The sequence below is a fragment of the Halyomorpha halys genome, unplaced genomic scaffold, assembly GCF_000696795.3.
Source record: "Halyomorpha halys isolate HHAL.00 unplaced genomic scaffold, Hhal_1.1 Scaffold223.1, whole genome shotgun sequence".
In the NCBI taxonomy this organism is placed as follows: domain Eukaryota; kingdom Metazoa; phylum Arthropoda; class Insecta; order Hemiptera; family Pentatomidae; genus Halyomorpha; species Halyomorpha halys.
The window spans coordinates 1,470,729-1,487,324 of record NW_027115445.1 but is presented as its reverse complement, the minus strand read 5'-3'; the positions used below and the strand labels follow the sequence as shown (position 1 = coordinate 1,487,324).

The 16,596-nt window shown below is 30.1% G+C and overlaps 1 protein-coding gene across 2 annotated transcripts in view; it reads left to right on the top strand.

Annotated features, from left to right (window-relative positions):
• Positions 1 to 16,596, top strand: part of LOC106679854 (trypsin II-P29) — an 85,587-nt gene that overhangs the window by 21,055 nt on the left and 47,936 nt on the right. The window contains exons 2-3 of one of the 2 annotated variants that reach the window (XM_014419227.2): positions 6,446 to 6,518; positions 8,552 to 8,701. In XM_014419227.2, the coding sequence (XP_014274713.1) occupies positions 6,446 to 6,518; positions 8,552 to 8,701 (223 nt within the window). Of the gene's footprint in view, positions 1 to 6,445; positions 6,519 to 8,551; positions 8,702 to 13,672; positions 13,938 to 16,596 lie in introns of those variants that run through there. The other variant, XM_067052463.1, reaches the window with a different exon arrangement.

Here is a 16,596-nt window from a genome sequence, read left to right as displayed (position 1 = left end):
GTGGGGTATTATTAAAAGATACTGTGGGGCAAGACGAAGGTTTAGGATGCGTCACTTGAACCAGTGACGCATCTTGTATAAAAACTACTATTTTATTAAACGCCTTCATTTGTCCCCCTCTCTCTCTCTCTCTCTCTCTCTCTAAAAAACATCCTTCCAGCATTGGATTTATTATGGACTCTTTTTATTCTTCAATCTCGTGATAGAAGAAATGTTTTAATAAATTCCCATCAAAGGCCTATTTTTTTTTTAATTCCGTATTTTAACTTTGTACTATTTATTATATTAGGACTAAACAGAAAGGACTAGCCAGTTGTGTTGGACAATTCCGCCTTTCTAGAGATTACATTAGGATGATTCATTCACCGCAATTTTTTTTATCTTCTCAGTTTCTGGAACATGAACTACCTCCAGCCAGGAACCGGAAGATCTTGATCCACTAAAAATTCACTACTACTTTTTTTTCTGAAAACATTGACCACTCGTTCAGTAAATTTTTTTTTCGAAGAAAAAATGGAAGGAGTCAAAAAAAAAAAATCCAGTCACCCAAACAAATCTTTAATTAGTTACGGAATTTGGATCTAGTTGATTTTAATTCACTGGTAATTTTACGTTTTGATGAATTCCAGAGGGATCCATTATCATAATAAAGAAATGGTATAATCTATTAAATATTATGTCATTACATATACCATCGGTATATTTTGTTACTATTATTATATTTTACTATTGCTATCAATAATGCATTAATATTGTTATTGTTAAAATTTTACACACCATATTGATACAACTCTATAGAACGTATATATTATTAAAACATTGTTCGTTGTTTTGAATTGAAATCAATTAATCAAAAGTTACTTTTTTTGTTTTTTAAAAAATTTTATGTTTGTGCTTGCAGACCTACCCTTGGTTACTCGATGAGTCTACGGATTTATCCTGCTTGCTCTATCGCTAAATACAATCTATACAAATCTAATTGTTGTAATTTACTTTTATTAATTTTTTTATTGGCCAGCAATTTCAATAATTTACTAACCATAGACTGAAGGTATTTGAATCATTTAATTGATAAAGACTTCCTTAAACATTGGAGTGTCTTATGGAATAAACTCCTAGTTCATATAATTAATACTTTTTTAAGTATTGTTTATTGTATTAAGTAATACACGTAAGGAGTGTATTGGTATCGGTTAAAAATCTTCAATAATGTATGATCTATATTTTTATCTTTACTTTTTTTTGCCTAAATCGTGTTATAATCATATTTCCTTAACACTTGGTTTATATCATATTTCAGGATTACCTTCAGGAAGGGGAAAACTTTGAAGAGAAATGAAATTTGAATCCATTTATGCCTATTGTGTTTTTATTTAATTTCTTTTTTGTTTTTTAGAAACTCATATATTTCCAATGCGATTCAAGAGGATTGGAGGATTATTTACTTTCATTTAGCTATATATATGAAACACATAATAAGGCGAAGTATTGCGATCGTCAAAAATTTCGAATGCCAGTTTGCGACGGAAATATTCGTTTTGAGGTCCCCGTGATCAAATAACCAAGTCTCACAAAATGATCTGAGTGTGCGCACGCGTTTGTAATTGTTCGTGCGAGGGGGCGTGTGTGTTGTTTTTTGGTTGTTTTTTATGGTCAGCCTAGTTCAAAAATGAAAAATAGTACGAAACTAAAACTGCATTACTAAGGATGTCCAGGGGTCAATAGCAACTTTTTTGATAAAATGAACTTATTCTGTAATGTGGCACTTTCGGTTAGTTCTTTTTTTTTTTTTTTTTTTTTTTTTTTTTTTATTCATTTTCATTTTTCATTTTTATTTTCCGAATTACAGCTCTAACGATTTTTGTTTAAACTTAGTGCATCAATGTACATTTGAATGTTCTTTAATATCAGATAGGTTTTATCCTCCTTGAAATCGTTTGACATGGCATAAATGACGACTTTTTAAACAATCTTCTGTTCTTGGATTGTTTTTTGACAATCATAAGAAATAGCAATAATTTGGACACGAGTCCACCTAAAGTTGTTCGAGGGTTGTGATATGGTATTTTAGAGTTTGGGATGCAATCAATGGATCATTCATTATTCGCTGACATTAAAGAGGTGTCTTAGGCTTACGTCTGAGGGCAGTGTTAGGATGGATTGGGATGTCAGCTGTATTAACCTTTAATAATAATTACAAAAAAAAAATTTTTTTTTAAATATTTTTTTGCATGTCTCGAAATATAAGTATTTTCCAAAAAATGATCCAAAATTGAAAATTTATTTGATTATAATTCTTCATTTATATTAAAAAAGGAACATTAAAACCATCAGGCACTTGTATGAAAATATTATAAAAAAATTTCTAGTGTTGGAATAATTCTAGAAAGATACTTTTTCTTTTTAACTTTTGAATATATTATTTTTATTTTTAATTTTAAGGAGTTCAAAAAATATATTAAAATAGCTAATAAAAGGAATCAATTAGTCGTTGAAGTAGTTCACAGAATTAGCTTTATTTAATGGACTGTATAAAAAAATTACCGTTTTTTAAACAAATATTTGTATTATTATTTCTATGATATAAAACAATTAATATTCGAAATATAGTCCATTGTTATCTACCGTCATTAGCCATCTGCTTGATTCCTGGCTGATAACATTCTTTGGTTGGCTGTCAAAGAACTCTTGAGTCGCATTTTCAGCAAAATTATCAAAGTTTTTCCCTTGAATGAAATGGGCCATAAATTCAATGGTGCGAGGTCTGTAGTATATTTTGTATAGAGCAGGAGTTCGAACCCATGAGGTTCTTTAAACTTTTATTTGGTTCGACGGGATGTGTGAGGGCGCGCATTATTTTGTTGGCATAAACTCCTTTTCAGTTTATCAAAACTGGATAACACTCTAACAACTTCGCGTGCAATCTTTCTAGTTGTTCGCAATAGAGTTCGTATCGGGAACGAATTCGTGATGAATAACATCTTCAAAATTCCAAATAAACGGAAACCCAGGATCTTTTTTTTTAAAATTGGAACCTTGCAGCAACCAGAAAAGCAGTTTGACTGCGATCTTGCCATTGATCACGGGTATTGGGATGTTGCCAGTAAACCCACTTTTCATCACAGGTGATAATCTTCCGGTAAAATCTCATGCCAGAAGGGGTTTTCAATAAATGTTCACAAATTTCTAACCTCTTAGCTGATTGCTTAAGAGTACGTTCGTGAGAGACCAGTCTACTGCTCTTTTCCACCTTCCTCATGGAGAATAGATGGCGACTAATAGTATCTTTCAACACACCACACTCCCTGGCAAGTTTACAAGTACTTGTGGACGGATTTGACTCAACAGCTTCCTGCAGAACCTCATCAATATCCATTAATGGTCGCCCGTAGCCCTTCTTACTTTCCAACGACGTATCACCACTGCTAAATTTTTCAAACCATCACCACGCAGTGCGCTGGTCAGGGACACCTTCCCTTTCATATTCAATAATTTCACAAGTTGCTTCAGAGGCTGTGATTTTTTTTAAGTAATGCCTTAAAATTGCGGAATTTCGAAATATACTGTCATGTTTCTTCTTTAAAACGGAAAACTAAACTGGGGCTCTTTTTGAAGAATTCGAATGGGATTAAACAAGCTTAGAGAATGCTCTAAAGGAATTATTAATTATCGGTAAGTAGTAAATAGGGTTAAAAAATTTACAGTCCTTTGAAATACTGAATTTCATAAAATGATCATTTTTTTATACACCTCGTTGTTTTTTTTAATTGGTCTGTCTTTCGAGTCTGGATTTGGAAAAGTCAATAAGAGAGAAATTACTTTTAGAGCGATCCGTCAAAGGACAGACGTGTCTTTAAAATTAAAAATAAAATAATGACTTGAGGAAGAGTTGAGTTGGGTAAAAGCGTTGTGTGGGACGGGAGAAATGGCCTTGGAGAGAAAGTAGCCGGTACAGTCTGCTCCAGAGGCAAGCTGGTCAGCTCAGAGTCAAGGTTAGTAGTCCCTTCAAGATTACAACCAGTACCGTTATCAGTATCTATTGATATACCAAGTATCAATCAATATTAGCCACGAGGTATCAATTATTGGTGTGTATACACCAAGTATTGATGCCATTACTTGCAGGTGGCATTGTCCTTCTTAAGAAAGTTTGGCAAGTTGCCCAGTACAACCTTAAGATTTTGCAGAATTATTTTAATAATAATTTTCTGAATTAAAACGCTAATAATTGTAATATTCTGGTATTTCATAAAACCTTGAAGACTAAGAGCAAAAGCTACAGAACTGCCGTTTAGAAAAAAATGGAGCTTAACAAAATTGAAGTCCCAGTTAATTCCTCCGGCAGATTTTGTAATCCCTCCAAAAGATTTATTCCAAATACCTCTATTGCAATTACGAAGGAGTCTAAAATCCTACAAAAAAGCAGAAGTGATTCTTGGAAGACCTGAATCACCCCCTTCAACTGAATAATCACTTCTGCTCATCTATATATTTTATTAGACGTATTGAAAATTGGGAAGCAACTGAATCCACCCCCCTGATTTTTTAAAAAATATCTTTAGCATTGGCTAAAGAACACATCTCGTTATGTTATCTGCCTTAGACCAAGACTTCACCCACTCAAGTTTTTCATTTTCAAGAATATTACTAATTATGGACGAAATTGACCTTCTTGTCTGAACAGAGGATACCAAAGTATTGATTTAATAGTCTAATCTACCTTGATTCATTGTTAAGGAGTAAGGAATAAAACTAGGTACCCATAGTAAAATCTTTGTTTACACTGAGGATCTCATATGCATTATCTCGTTTCAGAGCACATTAAATTCTCAAGTCTATTAATGTATACATTTTCAGAGATTTCATGGATCGTCTAGTAATAAATAATTATTTACTTTGTCAAGAAACTTAATATGGTCAGATTAAGACTATAACTGCCTGATTTTGGTTATGATCCTGAACTTTTGTCCGAAGATTAAGAAAATAGCGTTGAAATGTAACTTTAAGTTTAACTATTTGAACTATTTTGATAAGCTTATCATCAACTAAATTTGTATCAGAAATTATTAATCAAAATCATTCTTTGGCGGCAATTTGGCCGAAACATTCATTACGACATATTGGAACAATGAACTATTTGGGATCTCTAGAGAAGTATTTTCTACTCCGGAGAACCAGTCCTTGGTTGAACATTCTAGGGAAAAATAAAAACCTCTCTTTTGTATTTTTTTCAAAAAGTTTAAAAGGTTCAGATATTTAAAATACACAAAGTATATGATACACGACTCACTATTTAATTCTTGGTATGTGCTACAATATTTGATCTAGCCTCCTGCTATTACAACTACCAGTGATCTCTGAAGATTATTTGTTCATAACCTTTTTTTGGGTTACGGAACCCTTTTGGAAGAAGTAGGAAAATGACGGAAACCTCTTGGTAAATGTTGGAAAATTGCTGAACCCTTTTGATAGAACTGAGACATTTTCTGAGCCCTCTTGGTAGAAGTTGGGAAATGGCCCTGGGGGAAACCCCTACATTATCATTTGACACAAATAAAGTGATCCATCATTTCAATCGAAGCTAAGAAACACTAGGATACCAATACAATGCCTGTGCAAAGATAAAAAATGTTTAGGTTCAAAACTGTGAAGAGTTGACGTGAAATGACAGATTCCTAAACTGTTTCCCGTAACCTCTGGAATAAAAAATAACTTTAAAAAAAAAAATTTTACTAACTAAAATACCCTTTTAATGGAAAATAATAATTATACGTATTATACTCTCGTGATTCTTTTTTTTTTTTAATTGTAAAAAATATTTTTTTAAATAAAGAAATGAAACCAACAAAAATTGAAGGAATGTTTAATATTGCAAAAGGTCAAAATTAAATATTATGAAAAGTGCTAAATATTTTGAAATATTATTTTCTTTTTTCAAGAAATGTTTTTTGTATTGGAAGTTAATATACTGTTGTTTTTCAGTGTTCTGCGAACTGGACGATATTTATTTTGAAATTTACTTGGTCTGGAAACTTCTTTTTTGGACGAAAAACAATTATGATATTCTTATACTTTTGTGAACTTAGGAGTATTCTAATTTTATTCCACAATTAGAATTATCTGTAAAATGGGAACTATCCGAAAATTGAGTTCGTCTTTTTCTCCAAACATTGACGAGATATAAAAAAACAAAACAAATTATTATGAATCTTCTTAGGTATAAAGAAGTAGTTAAAATATTACTATTTCTCAACCTTCGTGTGTAGTGAATGTTTTAATTTACACATTTTATTTTTAATAATATCAATAATTATTGATATCACCAAAAATTGTAATATGTATATGTTATATGCCGAATTAGCTTGATGAAACGTGCTTTTCACAGCCTTAAAGAAAAAACTTTCTTTTTTATTTTACGATACATGAGACTCTTTTAATGTTGCAGATGGACTGGTTATGGGTAGTTATATTTCTTGTACAAGGATCTATCTCCGTAGACGTTGGCGACATGGTGATAGGTAAGTTTATAAATTTATTTCATTACACTATTTATGTAAATTAATTCGAAACGTGCAGTAGAAATTTTCTTATTTATGAATATGACCGTACTATCATTATTATGATGAATAATCTAGTCTTGCATCTTCCTCCGTCCCTTTTTTATGAAAATAAACTATTTATTTGATAATGCAATAATGTAATAAATATAACAACCGTGAAAAAAGACAAATAAGCCAAGACTAACTAAATTTCGTCCATTTTTTTAACATTAACTGTTCAAGGGTTAAGCTTATCAGAGTTCCGTGAATTTTTCAAAACCAAAGGTCCATTTTCTGAAAAGGATATAAATATTTGATTTTATATGCTGTGTTTACTTTACTTTGGTAACGCTAGACAAAAAAATACCTACTTGAAAGAGTGAATAATAAATAAAGGCTCTGAAAACTATTAAAGGAAGTTGGTAGTGAGTTGATAAAATAATTTACTAAAATTGACTGCAGTTAATTTTTGAAAATCAGTCATGAATCGTATTAAAAGAATGCTTTTGAAAAAAGAGAAAAAAAAGGCAGAGATGGAGGTTAACTTTTTTAGAAGAGAAAAGCTTTAAAAAAAATGATAAAAAATTTTGTATTATTAAAAGAAAAAAAATATTCTGTCTTGGATAAAATTTCATTTTATCTTTTTTTTTTTTACAAAGATGAAACCTTTAAAAAATCCTCTATTGTGTTTAAGCCCCGAAAAAATCTAATTCAGTAAATTGATTTTAGGAAAAAAAAAATTATTCCTGGATAAAACAATGTTACATATTTTTCGTTCTATATTTCGGTTATTTTACTAGGAATAAATTATAAGATTGTTTTGTTTACATAAAACAGAAATTCTGAAATAATTGTTTATTCTATTAACCTTTTTTGATAATTTCAGAGCAATTAATATTTAAATTTATGACCTAATTATTTATTTTTTTGTTTTGTTTCAAATAACAATTGGTACACTTTTAGAAAATATAAAAAATCGATCAATCGTCTGCTTGTTGGTGACAATTACAATTACCATTTCAATTTTAATTTTCCCCTGTACTAAATAATGTCTTTTTTACACACATCTTGTTTTTGGTTAAAACTCACTTTTGCAAATTCAAAAACCCAAACCAGTAATAGATGTTTGTTCCGTATATAAAGTAAAAACCTCCTTTAACCAACGCCAGCCAAGAAATGGGACAATAACAGTGGTTCTTTCCTTCACTGTCATTTTCTGAATGAGGAAGTTTACTATAAACGTTAATAATTATCTTGTGTCATATTTTCTTAACTGGACTATTTTTTTTTATACTGATGTTTATTTTACTGTATAATTATGAACTGTTTTTATTCTAATAATAAAAAAATAAGTTACTGTAGCTTTCTATCCTGAATTGCCGCAATCATACTATGGGCATGTGACAATTATCTTTTTTTTATTTGGCATTTTTTTACAGATGAAATTAATTTTAACTTAAAAATAAGTAATATAAATTTATGGAACACTAGATGTGCTTTATGGTTTTATCCGCATTAAATTTTTACTGTAAATGTCTTTTTCTTATACGTGATGAATACATGGCTTAGAGCATTCACTTACTGAATAAGATCTTAAATTTTATTGGAAAAACTAAAGGACTTAAAACGAAAACTTCCAATGAGTCGTAGCATAAATTTTTATCGCCTAAAGCTCTCTTCAATCAACAATCTATCGAGCACAAAAAGATTTATTTAAGTCTGAATGTTAGTTCCAGAAATTATAGCGATCAAACAAACCATCTAATATTCAAAGTAGAATAATTTTTTTTTAAGTTATTTTCAATGTAGAATTATTTACTATTCCTGTGACAAAGCTGTGTGACAAAATAATACTAATGGTATTTAGTGAATCCACAGGTTTGATGCCTACAACATTACCTAAATGCCGAGAACTAAGTGCCTAAAAAAACATTTACCATTTAAAATTATTACATTTTATTTATTCAATATTAATTATCAATAATGGTAATGATTTTTTTTAATTACTGCAGATAATCTTCGTGGGAGTGGTCTGGAACCAGTACTTGAAGCTGTTCGTGACGGAAAATTAGACATTCAAACTGCAGCAGTGGAAAACAGGAGGGTCCTCTTGGGAGCTGCTAAAGTCTATTCTAACGATTCGCGCTGGTTTGAAGAATTATGTGAGTAAATAATAATCTTTAAACGATAACAGTCATGCAGAGTGAATTTTAAGTAAATTTAATTCATTTTCGTCGGAGGTACCGCTCCACAATAGTGATAGTACAAGAGACCAAGAGTAGAAAAAAGGCAGTTATCTCACCCCAATTTTTGATTACTTTAATGAAAACTATGTATAATTACTAGTCAAAATTGATGAGTCTGCCAAGTATAGGTAGAGGTAATAAAAAATGGCGGCAGTTTCAAAGCGATAAAAAAAATTAATTTTTCAATCGGAGCTCTATATCTTAAAAAGTAGGAACTACAAAAGAAAATCTAAGATAACGTCATTTAAAGAAGAGTAAATTTGCTATAATATGAGCCCTTTATAGTCTATTAAACTAGCTTTAATTTGAGTTCTAATAGACATCTGTACCTCAAATAGTTCCTGAGATATAGATTTCCTTAAAATAAATTAATTAACTACTAATCTTTCAGTAGATTCTTAAAAAATATTGATTTCTAAAAAGCTATATCTCGAGAAGTATTGGACGTAAATAGCTCTATTAGGGCTAATATTTTAGCAAATTTGCTCTTCTTTAAATAATGTGCTCTTTGGTTTTCTAGTGTCGTTGGTAGTTTTTAAGATATAGAGCTCCGAATGAAAAATTAATGTTTTTTTAAGGTTTTGAAACAGCCACCATTTTTTATTTCTCCTATCTATACTTGGTAGACTCATCAATTTTGATTAGTAATTATACATAGTTTTCATTATAGTAATCAAAAATTGGGGGGAGATAACTGCTTTTTTTTCTTCCCGGCTCTTGTACTAATACAGGATGGACATTTCACAATAAATATATAAGTATTTTTCACTGCATCACATCTGCAAATGATGTGGTAAGGATTGTTTTAATCTTTCATTCCTTGTTCGTTTCATATTTATTTTCCCTTACAGTCCAAATTTTCTAAAACAAGCCTCACTGCACATCTACACATTAGAAGAGCTGCTATTAATAATTTCATCTTCCAAAGCATTGCCAATTTTAAAATACAGTATAAATTACTTCTCCTCATAATGACACTAAGTGATTGCTACCTGTTGTTTTAGAAGTTGAAATAAAGATAAAACAGATGTACATCTTTAATAATACCGATTTTAAATAATACCTCTTTTGTTTGATAGAAGATTAAATTACCTTTTAAATAAGCGGTTGTTTTGTTTAAGAGATGTATAGTTTTCTAGGTAGTCGAAAAACTGTTACAGAATAATTTAATAATCCTTTGGACCGTGTTTAACATATATCCAAAATAAAATATTTTTTTCTGGTTCTAGTAATAACTTTTTTTGTAACCACTTAAAGTTCAAAGCTTGGACCCCATTGCATTAGCATCTCTATAGCATTGATAACTTAAAGTTTATAGGCATTGCCGTTTTATTTAGATTCAATGATCAGTAAGCCAATCAATGAGATGTTAGAGATACGTTCTGTTCGATTTTATTATTTAGATAAATTTTATTAAAATTTAGTAAATTTCGTATTCTATATTCTTGTGTTTTTTTTTTTATTATTTCTCTCAGTACCAATAATTTTTGTTGAATTATACAGCTATCAATTACATACTTTTGCAAGTTAATATAATGTGCATCGTACATAGTAAATGTTTTATACGCGAATAGGCAAAATTTTAATAAATAAACAGCTTTATTAATATAAGCTATAAAACATCGCTCTAGCGCATGAGCCTTTTTTTGATCCAAAAAATGGTGAAATTCTTTTTTTTTTAATCGATATTAAGTAAACGAGGCATGTAGAAAATATGTAAAAATATATTTATACACCATCAATCATGAAAATCAGGGATATGCAAGTTCAGACCTCTGGTGATTTCATATGGAATGATCCTGAGTAATTAATTATAGAATTATTTTACCCAAATAATTAGTTAAGCAAATTTATAGATATGAAACATATTCGTTTTTCTTTTTTGTGCACTGATGACCTTGAATCCTATTTAGAATGTGATTTTTTTTTTTCAATTTTGACTTCTTCATATACATTTTCACTAACATTAAATGGAAATGTGTACCGTTACGATCCCTAAAGGGTCATGGGTTCAATACTATATAAGGAAGTACTGTTCTTGAACTGCGGTTGCACAAGGAGATGATTTGTTCAGGATAGCGCTCAACTGCCAGATTTTTCTCCAATTTTAAAGTGTAAAAATTCTAAAAATAAAAAAAGAGTCTAAACAATTTCTTGGATAATATTTATTCCAAAATAAAAACTCAACCCCAACTGGTTAACTGTGAGAGAGACTCAAATCAAACTGTTTCAGAAAGAAAGGCAATGGTTTTTAAAAAATCAAATATCGGCACACAGGCAATTTTTATAAATACCTGATCCTTTTTATAATATATACAAATTTTTCGTTTGAAATAAATTTGATGAGAGTGTTCCGGAAAGGCAGACTGTTGGAAGCTCTTCCAATCTGAACCTACTTTCTCTATAATCGTGGAATACGCTTCATTACTGTAGTAGCTATGAAATGCTTTCCTTGTAGGCGTATGCTGCTTTTTTAAGTCCAGCCGTGCTTAACCCCACTTATTTCTCGATGGACAGGGTCCCCTTGGAATCAAGAAGCGTTAAATTATTCGACCTAAACACCGACGACAAAGCTTAATGCCGACCAGACGCCGGTAGCTATTAAGCAGGGCAGAGGAAGTAGGTGTGGTCAGTAGTCAGATATACTGCGATTAACGCTGTTGAAGATTAACTTCATCAACGAAGCGAGAACACCGTCATTCCCATTTTCCATCCTGACCTGTCTGAATGACCAAGTTGTTGTATCGTCCAGCCATCCACAGCGGGTGGGTCATACATGGGACAGGGGTGTCCAGTCATTATCAACTTCCTTTATTTAAGTGTGAGAGAGACAAGGTTTTCGCTTTTTATTTATGTATTAAGTAGTATTAAGTGGTTTTAAAGCTGTGCACGTAAGTTATACTTAAGCCCTGACAAATTGCATGATTAAATTTGGATAGCTATTCGTCTGAAAGTTTAATTTGTTTGAAAGTAAGTTCCGAAATAAGAAGGTCATATTTTGGAGGACTCTTTGGTATAAAAATTACCAACTTTGTATAAAAATCTGCCTAAAATAATAATGTAGGAATTATTGAGAAATTTATCATTAATGCTTACAACACCCTATGAAGTCACACCTATAAATTATGTGGTTTGATTTATCACACTCCCTTTAAAGTTTAAGGGAACAAGTGACACTAGGGGGTCATTCCATATCTAATCATCCAAAAAAATTACATGTAGTTTCAGATTTTGATGAAATTTGGAATTCATATTCCTTCTTAAGAATGAGATTATATACAAAATTTTATTTTTCTATCTCAACTGTTTAAAAGTCACATTTACTTTTAAGAAACCTAACATTTTCGTATTCTCAGAGCTTTCAGAGACATTTTCTTCCTCTACAGAAAAAAAATGTATTTACCAGCCAAATCTTATAAATCTTTTAGGTTTAACCGATAATTATATAAGGGTATAACTTAACTGACTTTAAAAACAAAACAATAATCAATACAATATGCCAAAAATTTACCAAAAAAAAATCTGTATCATGTTATATATTGCTTGACAAAAAAAAAGAGTTTTATGAACCAAAGGTGATGTATTAATGAAAGGAATACATTTTTTAAAAGTAATTCAGATGATTTTTCCACTAGTTTTTTAAAATGAATTTTACCAAAATATTTTTACTTTAAAACATGTTGTCTCATAGTTACGAAATTGTTACTTGCACCCTGTTAGTGTGCTTCTCAATTGAAAGAAAAGAAATAGTTAATTAATAACTAAGTTATGAGTTTCCAAAAATAATATAAATGGCTTATTATATGGTTTCAGGCGATTATTGAAACAACTCAGAGAACCATTAATCAAACTACTGAAACGAAAAGTGCGTTGTGCCGGCCAGTCTAATAGTCAAACTCGTTTCAGAACAGTCTTTAATTTGAGTGATTTTCATAAGTTTCCATTACTTCTACGCCATTATATGCTACATATTAAATATTCTTTTTTTTTGTTATCTTATCATTTCATTAGTACATTATACTTCCATATTAGTACTTTTATGTTGAAAAATTTGTTTTTGAGCCTCAGAAAAATACTTCTCATTTAGTTCATCATAAAAATCTTTCATTCTTCATATTTATCCAGTTTTCAATACTACTAACAATGAGAGATGATCACCCACTTCTGGAAGGTTAATGAATGCGAAAAAATTGCCGTTTCCTCCTTCGGACCTACTAGCCTTTAATATGTAATTTCAGTTTCGGTTTTATGCTCTTCACATACACGCAGAAACACAGACCGAAGGTTTTGCCGAACACAGTTTTGCGAAAGTTTTGTTAATTCCACTCAAGGAACCATTAAACGTATTTCCCTCAAAAATGTGGATTCCAAATTGTTCAGGATTGCAATCGTATACTATATACACGATCCCTATCCCCAAACTACAAATTTCATAGTTAAGTAAGTGAAATTTAAAATCGAATTATCATTTCTTAGTTACTACAAAGTAAAATACTGATTAGGAATAGTAAAATTGATGAGTTAGTAAAATAAAAAGTTAGTGGTACTTTTTGGATTGATATTTTATTACTATATTTTTGCGCCCAAAGGCTTGCAAATATTTATAATTTGTTCCAATATAAATCCATTACAATATATTTTTGTTGTAGGTTAATTTGTTGTTTTAACTTACGGCCAACAGCTATAGAGCCTAGTATATAAAATCCCTTTCCCTATTTCAAATATACTTGAAATTAGAAACATACTTGTTTCAATAGCAATTATATTTCTACGTGACAACTTTCCTCCGTTTTCCGACGCGGCATATAATTAAAGTAATCCGTCATCTATAATGGAGTGAGACTGAAGAAATAAGGACAGTGGTGGAAGGCAAGTAGGGGGGCCGAACGGAGCTCAGTGATGGGCAGGATGTGGTACGGAGCGGTTTGGTCTGCCCTCCTGGCGACGGTGGTGGGTATCGAGCTGAGGTTCCCGGGGGAGGTCCGGACACGGCTGCAAGAAGTCGAGGACCGGAGGCTCATCGAACCGTCCCAGGATGCGGCCATCCTAGCCCAAGTACTCACCGAGCGCTACAGGAACAACAGCCAGCTCCCCCAGGCCCAGGATGACCCCAGGGGATTCCAGCATACCCTCGTCGAGATGTTGGGAAAAAGTTAGTATTCTTGTATTAACGGATATTCCGAATTATAAGGTCAGTTGCTACTTAGAATTTCTCACTGAATAAGAAATTATCCAGAAGTCCTTTTTTCACCCTACAATTATACATTTCAATTATACATTGATTTTCCCAGAGAACTGAGATTTTTTTTTATAACCTTCATAATTCACTCCAAGCTAAACTTATTTTTAAAACTACATGAAAAAGGTCGAAAAAATAAGTTTTGGGTAAACTACAGAAAAATATATATGTTTTAGGTTATTTTAATTCAAACTCTTTTTAATTTCAGTTACTTTGTTTAAATTTAAAAAATAATGGAATTAGAAATATTGTAATTTTATTAATAATTTAATTTAAAACTGTAAATGACCAATAGCTGTTCTCTATCTTACTAAATAATTGTATAAATGATTACGTATATTATTCAAATTAGTTATATAAATTCTTTAACAACTATATAAATTTCTTTGTTTATTCCTCTAAACAAACTCAACTCCTCAACTCCTCACATCTCCTAAAACAACTCCTCCTTGTAGTCAGTACAACAAATGGTCATTTATTTATACTTTAACCTGTATGGTATCATATATATTACAAAACAATTTATGAGCAAATCAATTTTATGAATAAGATTATAATATATGTACTTAAATAGAATATAATAAGATAATGGTATGACCAAATAACATTAAATGAACCTGCCAATAAAATAAGAAAAAAAATCTAAAAAGTAATTAAAAAAGAAAAATTTAAATTTATATGATCATGTCATAATAATTCCTTCATAAGATTATTTGTCAGAAGAAAAACAATTTGCAAATTAGAATTTTCAGATAAAAAAAAAAATTCACTTACTAAATTCTTATATTGTAAATTAATTAAAGACATTTTTTCATGTAATTTATAATATTTAGTTTTGTCATGAAATGTATTTTAATTTACACTTGCATCATTCAACATGAACACAAAAAATTTAAAATTTTCCAGTTAAGTTTACTCAGATAAGAAATTGTAATAATTCTGGTTATTTAGAATGTTCATATTTATTGGTTTTTTTTGTTATCATCATCAATCAAAGATTTATTTAAACCATTTAATTTTATATATCCAATCTTGACCCATCTCTAGATATTTTTAAGGACCGTCCAATACCTACTTGTTAATTGCGTATTCATATTTTGAAGAGGTGTTTTTTTGCACTCAAAGTATCTATATTTAAATTTATTGTTTTAGATGTTGAGAATTTAAACGAGATTCCATAAAATTTTCATAGTCTTAATAATTAAATTTAATTAGATTTCAAAAATAGAGGGTATCGATTCCCTTCTAAACATTTGACTGAAGTACGTAGTTCAGGCTTTGATCTCATTGTTTTAAAATTTTCTTATATTTTAAAAATTCTGTTTTCAAAGATAATATTCTGCTTTGCTTTAGGATGACTGTTCTTGGAAACTTTCAATCTTTAATTTTCCGAAACGTTTGTGGAATAACTTCTTTAATCTGTTTTTCCCAACAATTTTTACTTCCCCTGATGTTTAATAAACTTGCCATAATGAATATAATGTTTATTGATGGCATTATTATGAATGAAAGAACGCTTAATATTATGAATAAGTGCATGAGTATAAGTATACTTACGGTCACACTGCTGCCTTAATTTTTACGCAATACCAACACCTCTTTTACAATTTTAATTGAACTTTTGTAACATAATTACCATAGCTTTCGGATCGTAATTATTATTTCTAAGTCCAGAGTTTTTGCAATATTGAGAATGTACAAATAATTTATATCAGTCGTTTCTTCAGTTAACTTCTATTGAAGAAATGTGTGTAAACCAAAAGCCTAAATTAATCCATCGAATGTAACGATAGAAATCATTTCATAGATTCCATAGCAATGTGTCTTGTATCTTCAAATAGAAGAAAAAGTTTAGAAATAGTAATTTTTAAAATATTATCCGTTTTTTTTTTAATATCTAGCAATATTAAAAGAATACTCAGTTAAAAATAATTTTACAATACTTACTGTTTTGCTTTAAATGTTTATATTTTTTACATTTTAGAACAATAATTAATCCTTTTTTAAGCATTCCTTATTCATTCACGACTACATGAATATATTTTTTAAATGCTTCTCATGTAAATGAATCATTTCAGTTTTGAACCCACGACGCATTTTAAATCACCTGAATTATGCAGAACAACAATTAGAAAAATGCTCTTTGCTCATTAAATTTTGTTTTTCTTATCCAAACGCGACTTGAAAATATTTTTTCGTTTCCAAAAGAGTTAATTTTGAAAAAGCTCAAAAAATAGTTTTGCCTACATTTATTTATGCAGACAGCATGTTTTTTTAGACAGAAAAATTACAATAACAAAAAAAAAAACAGTATATTTTTTTATTACTTATTAAACATTACCTACATGGTCAGACACGATTTTATCATCATGATCACATTCAAAATGTGGTTATATGACTGTTAGATTTATTTCTTGAAGCATAAATCAGGCGTTTATTAGTTCCTTCATTGTGCTGTGTTTATGAGGGATAATATGAGAAATTAAAAAATCACCTCTCGAGGATATAGTCCAAGTTTATCTGAAAAAAATTATATTAATTAACTGTTGATAATATAAGCATTTTGTATGTA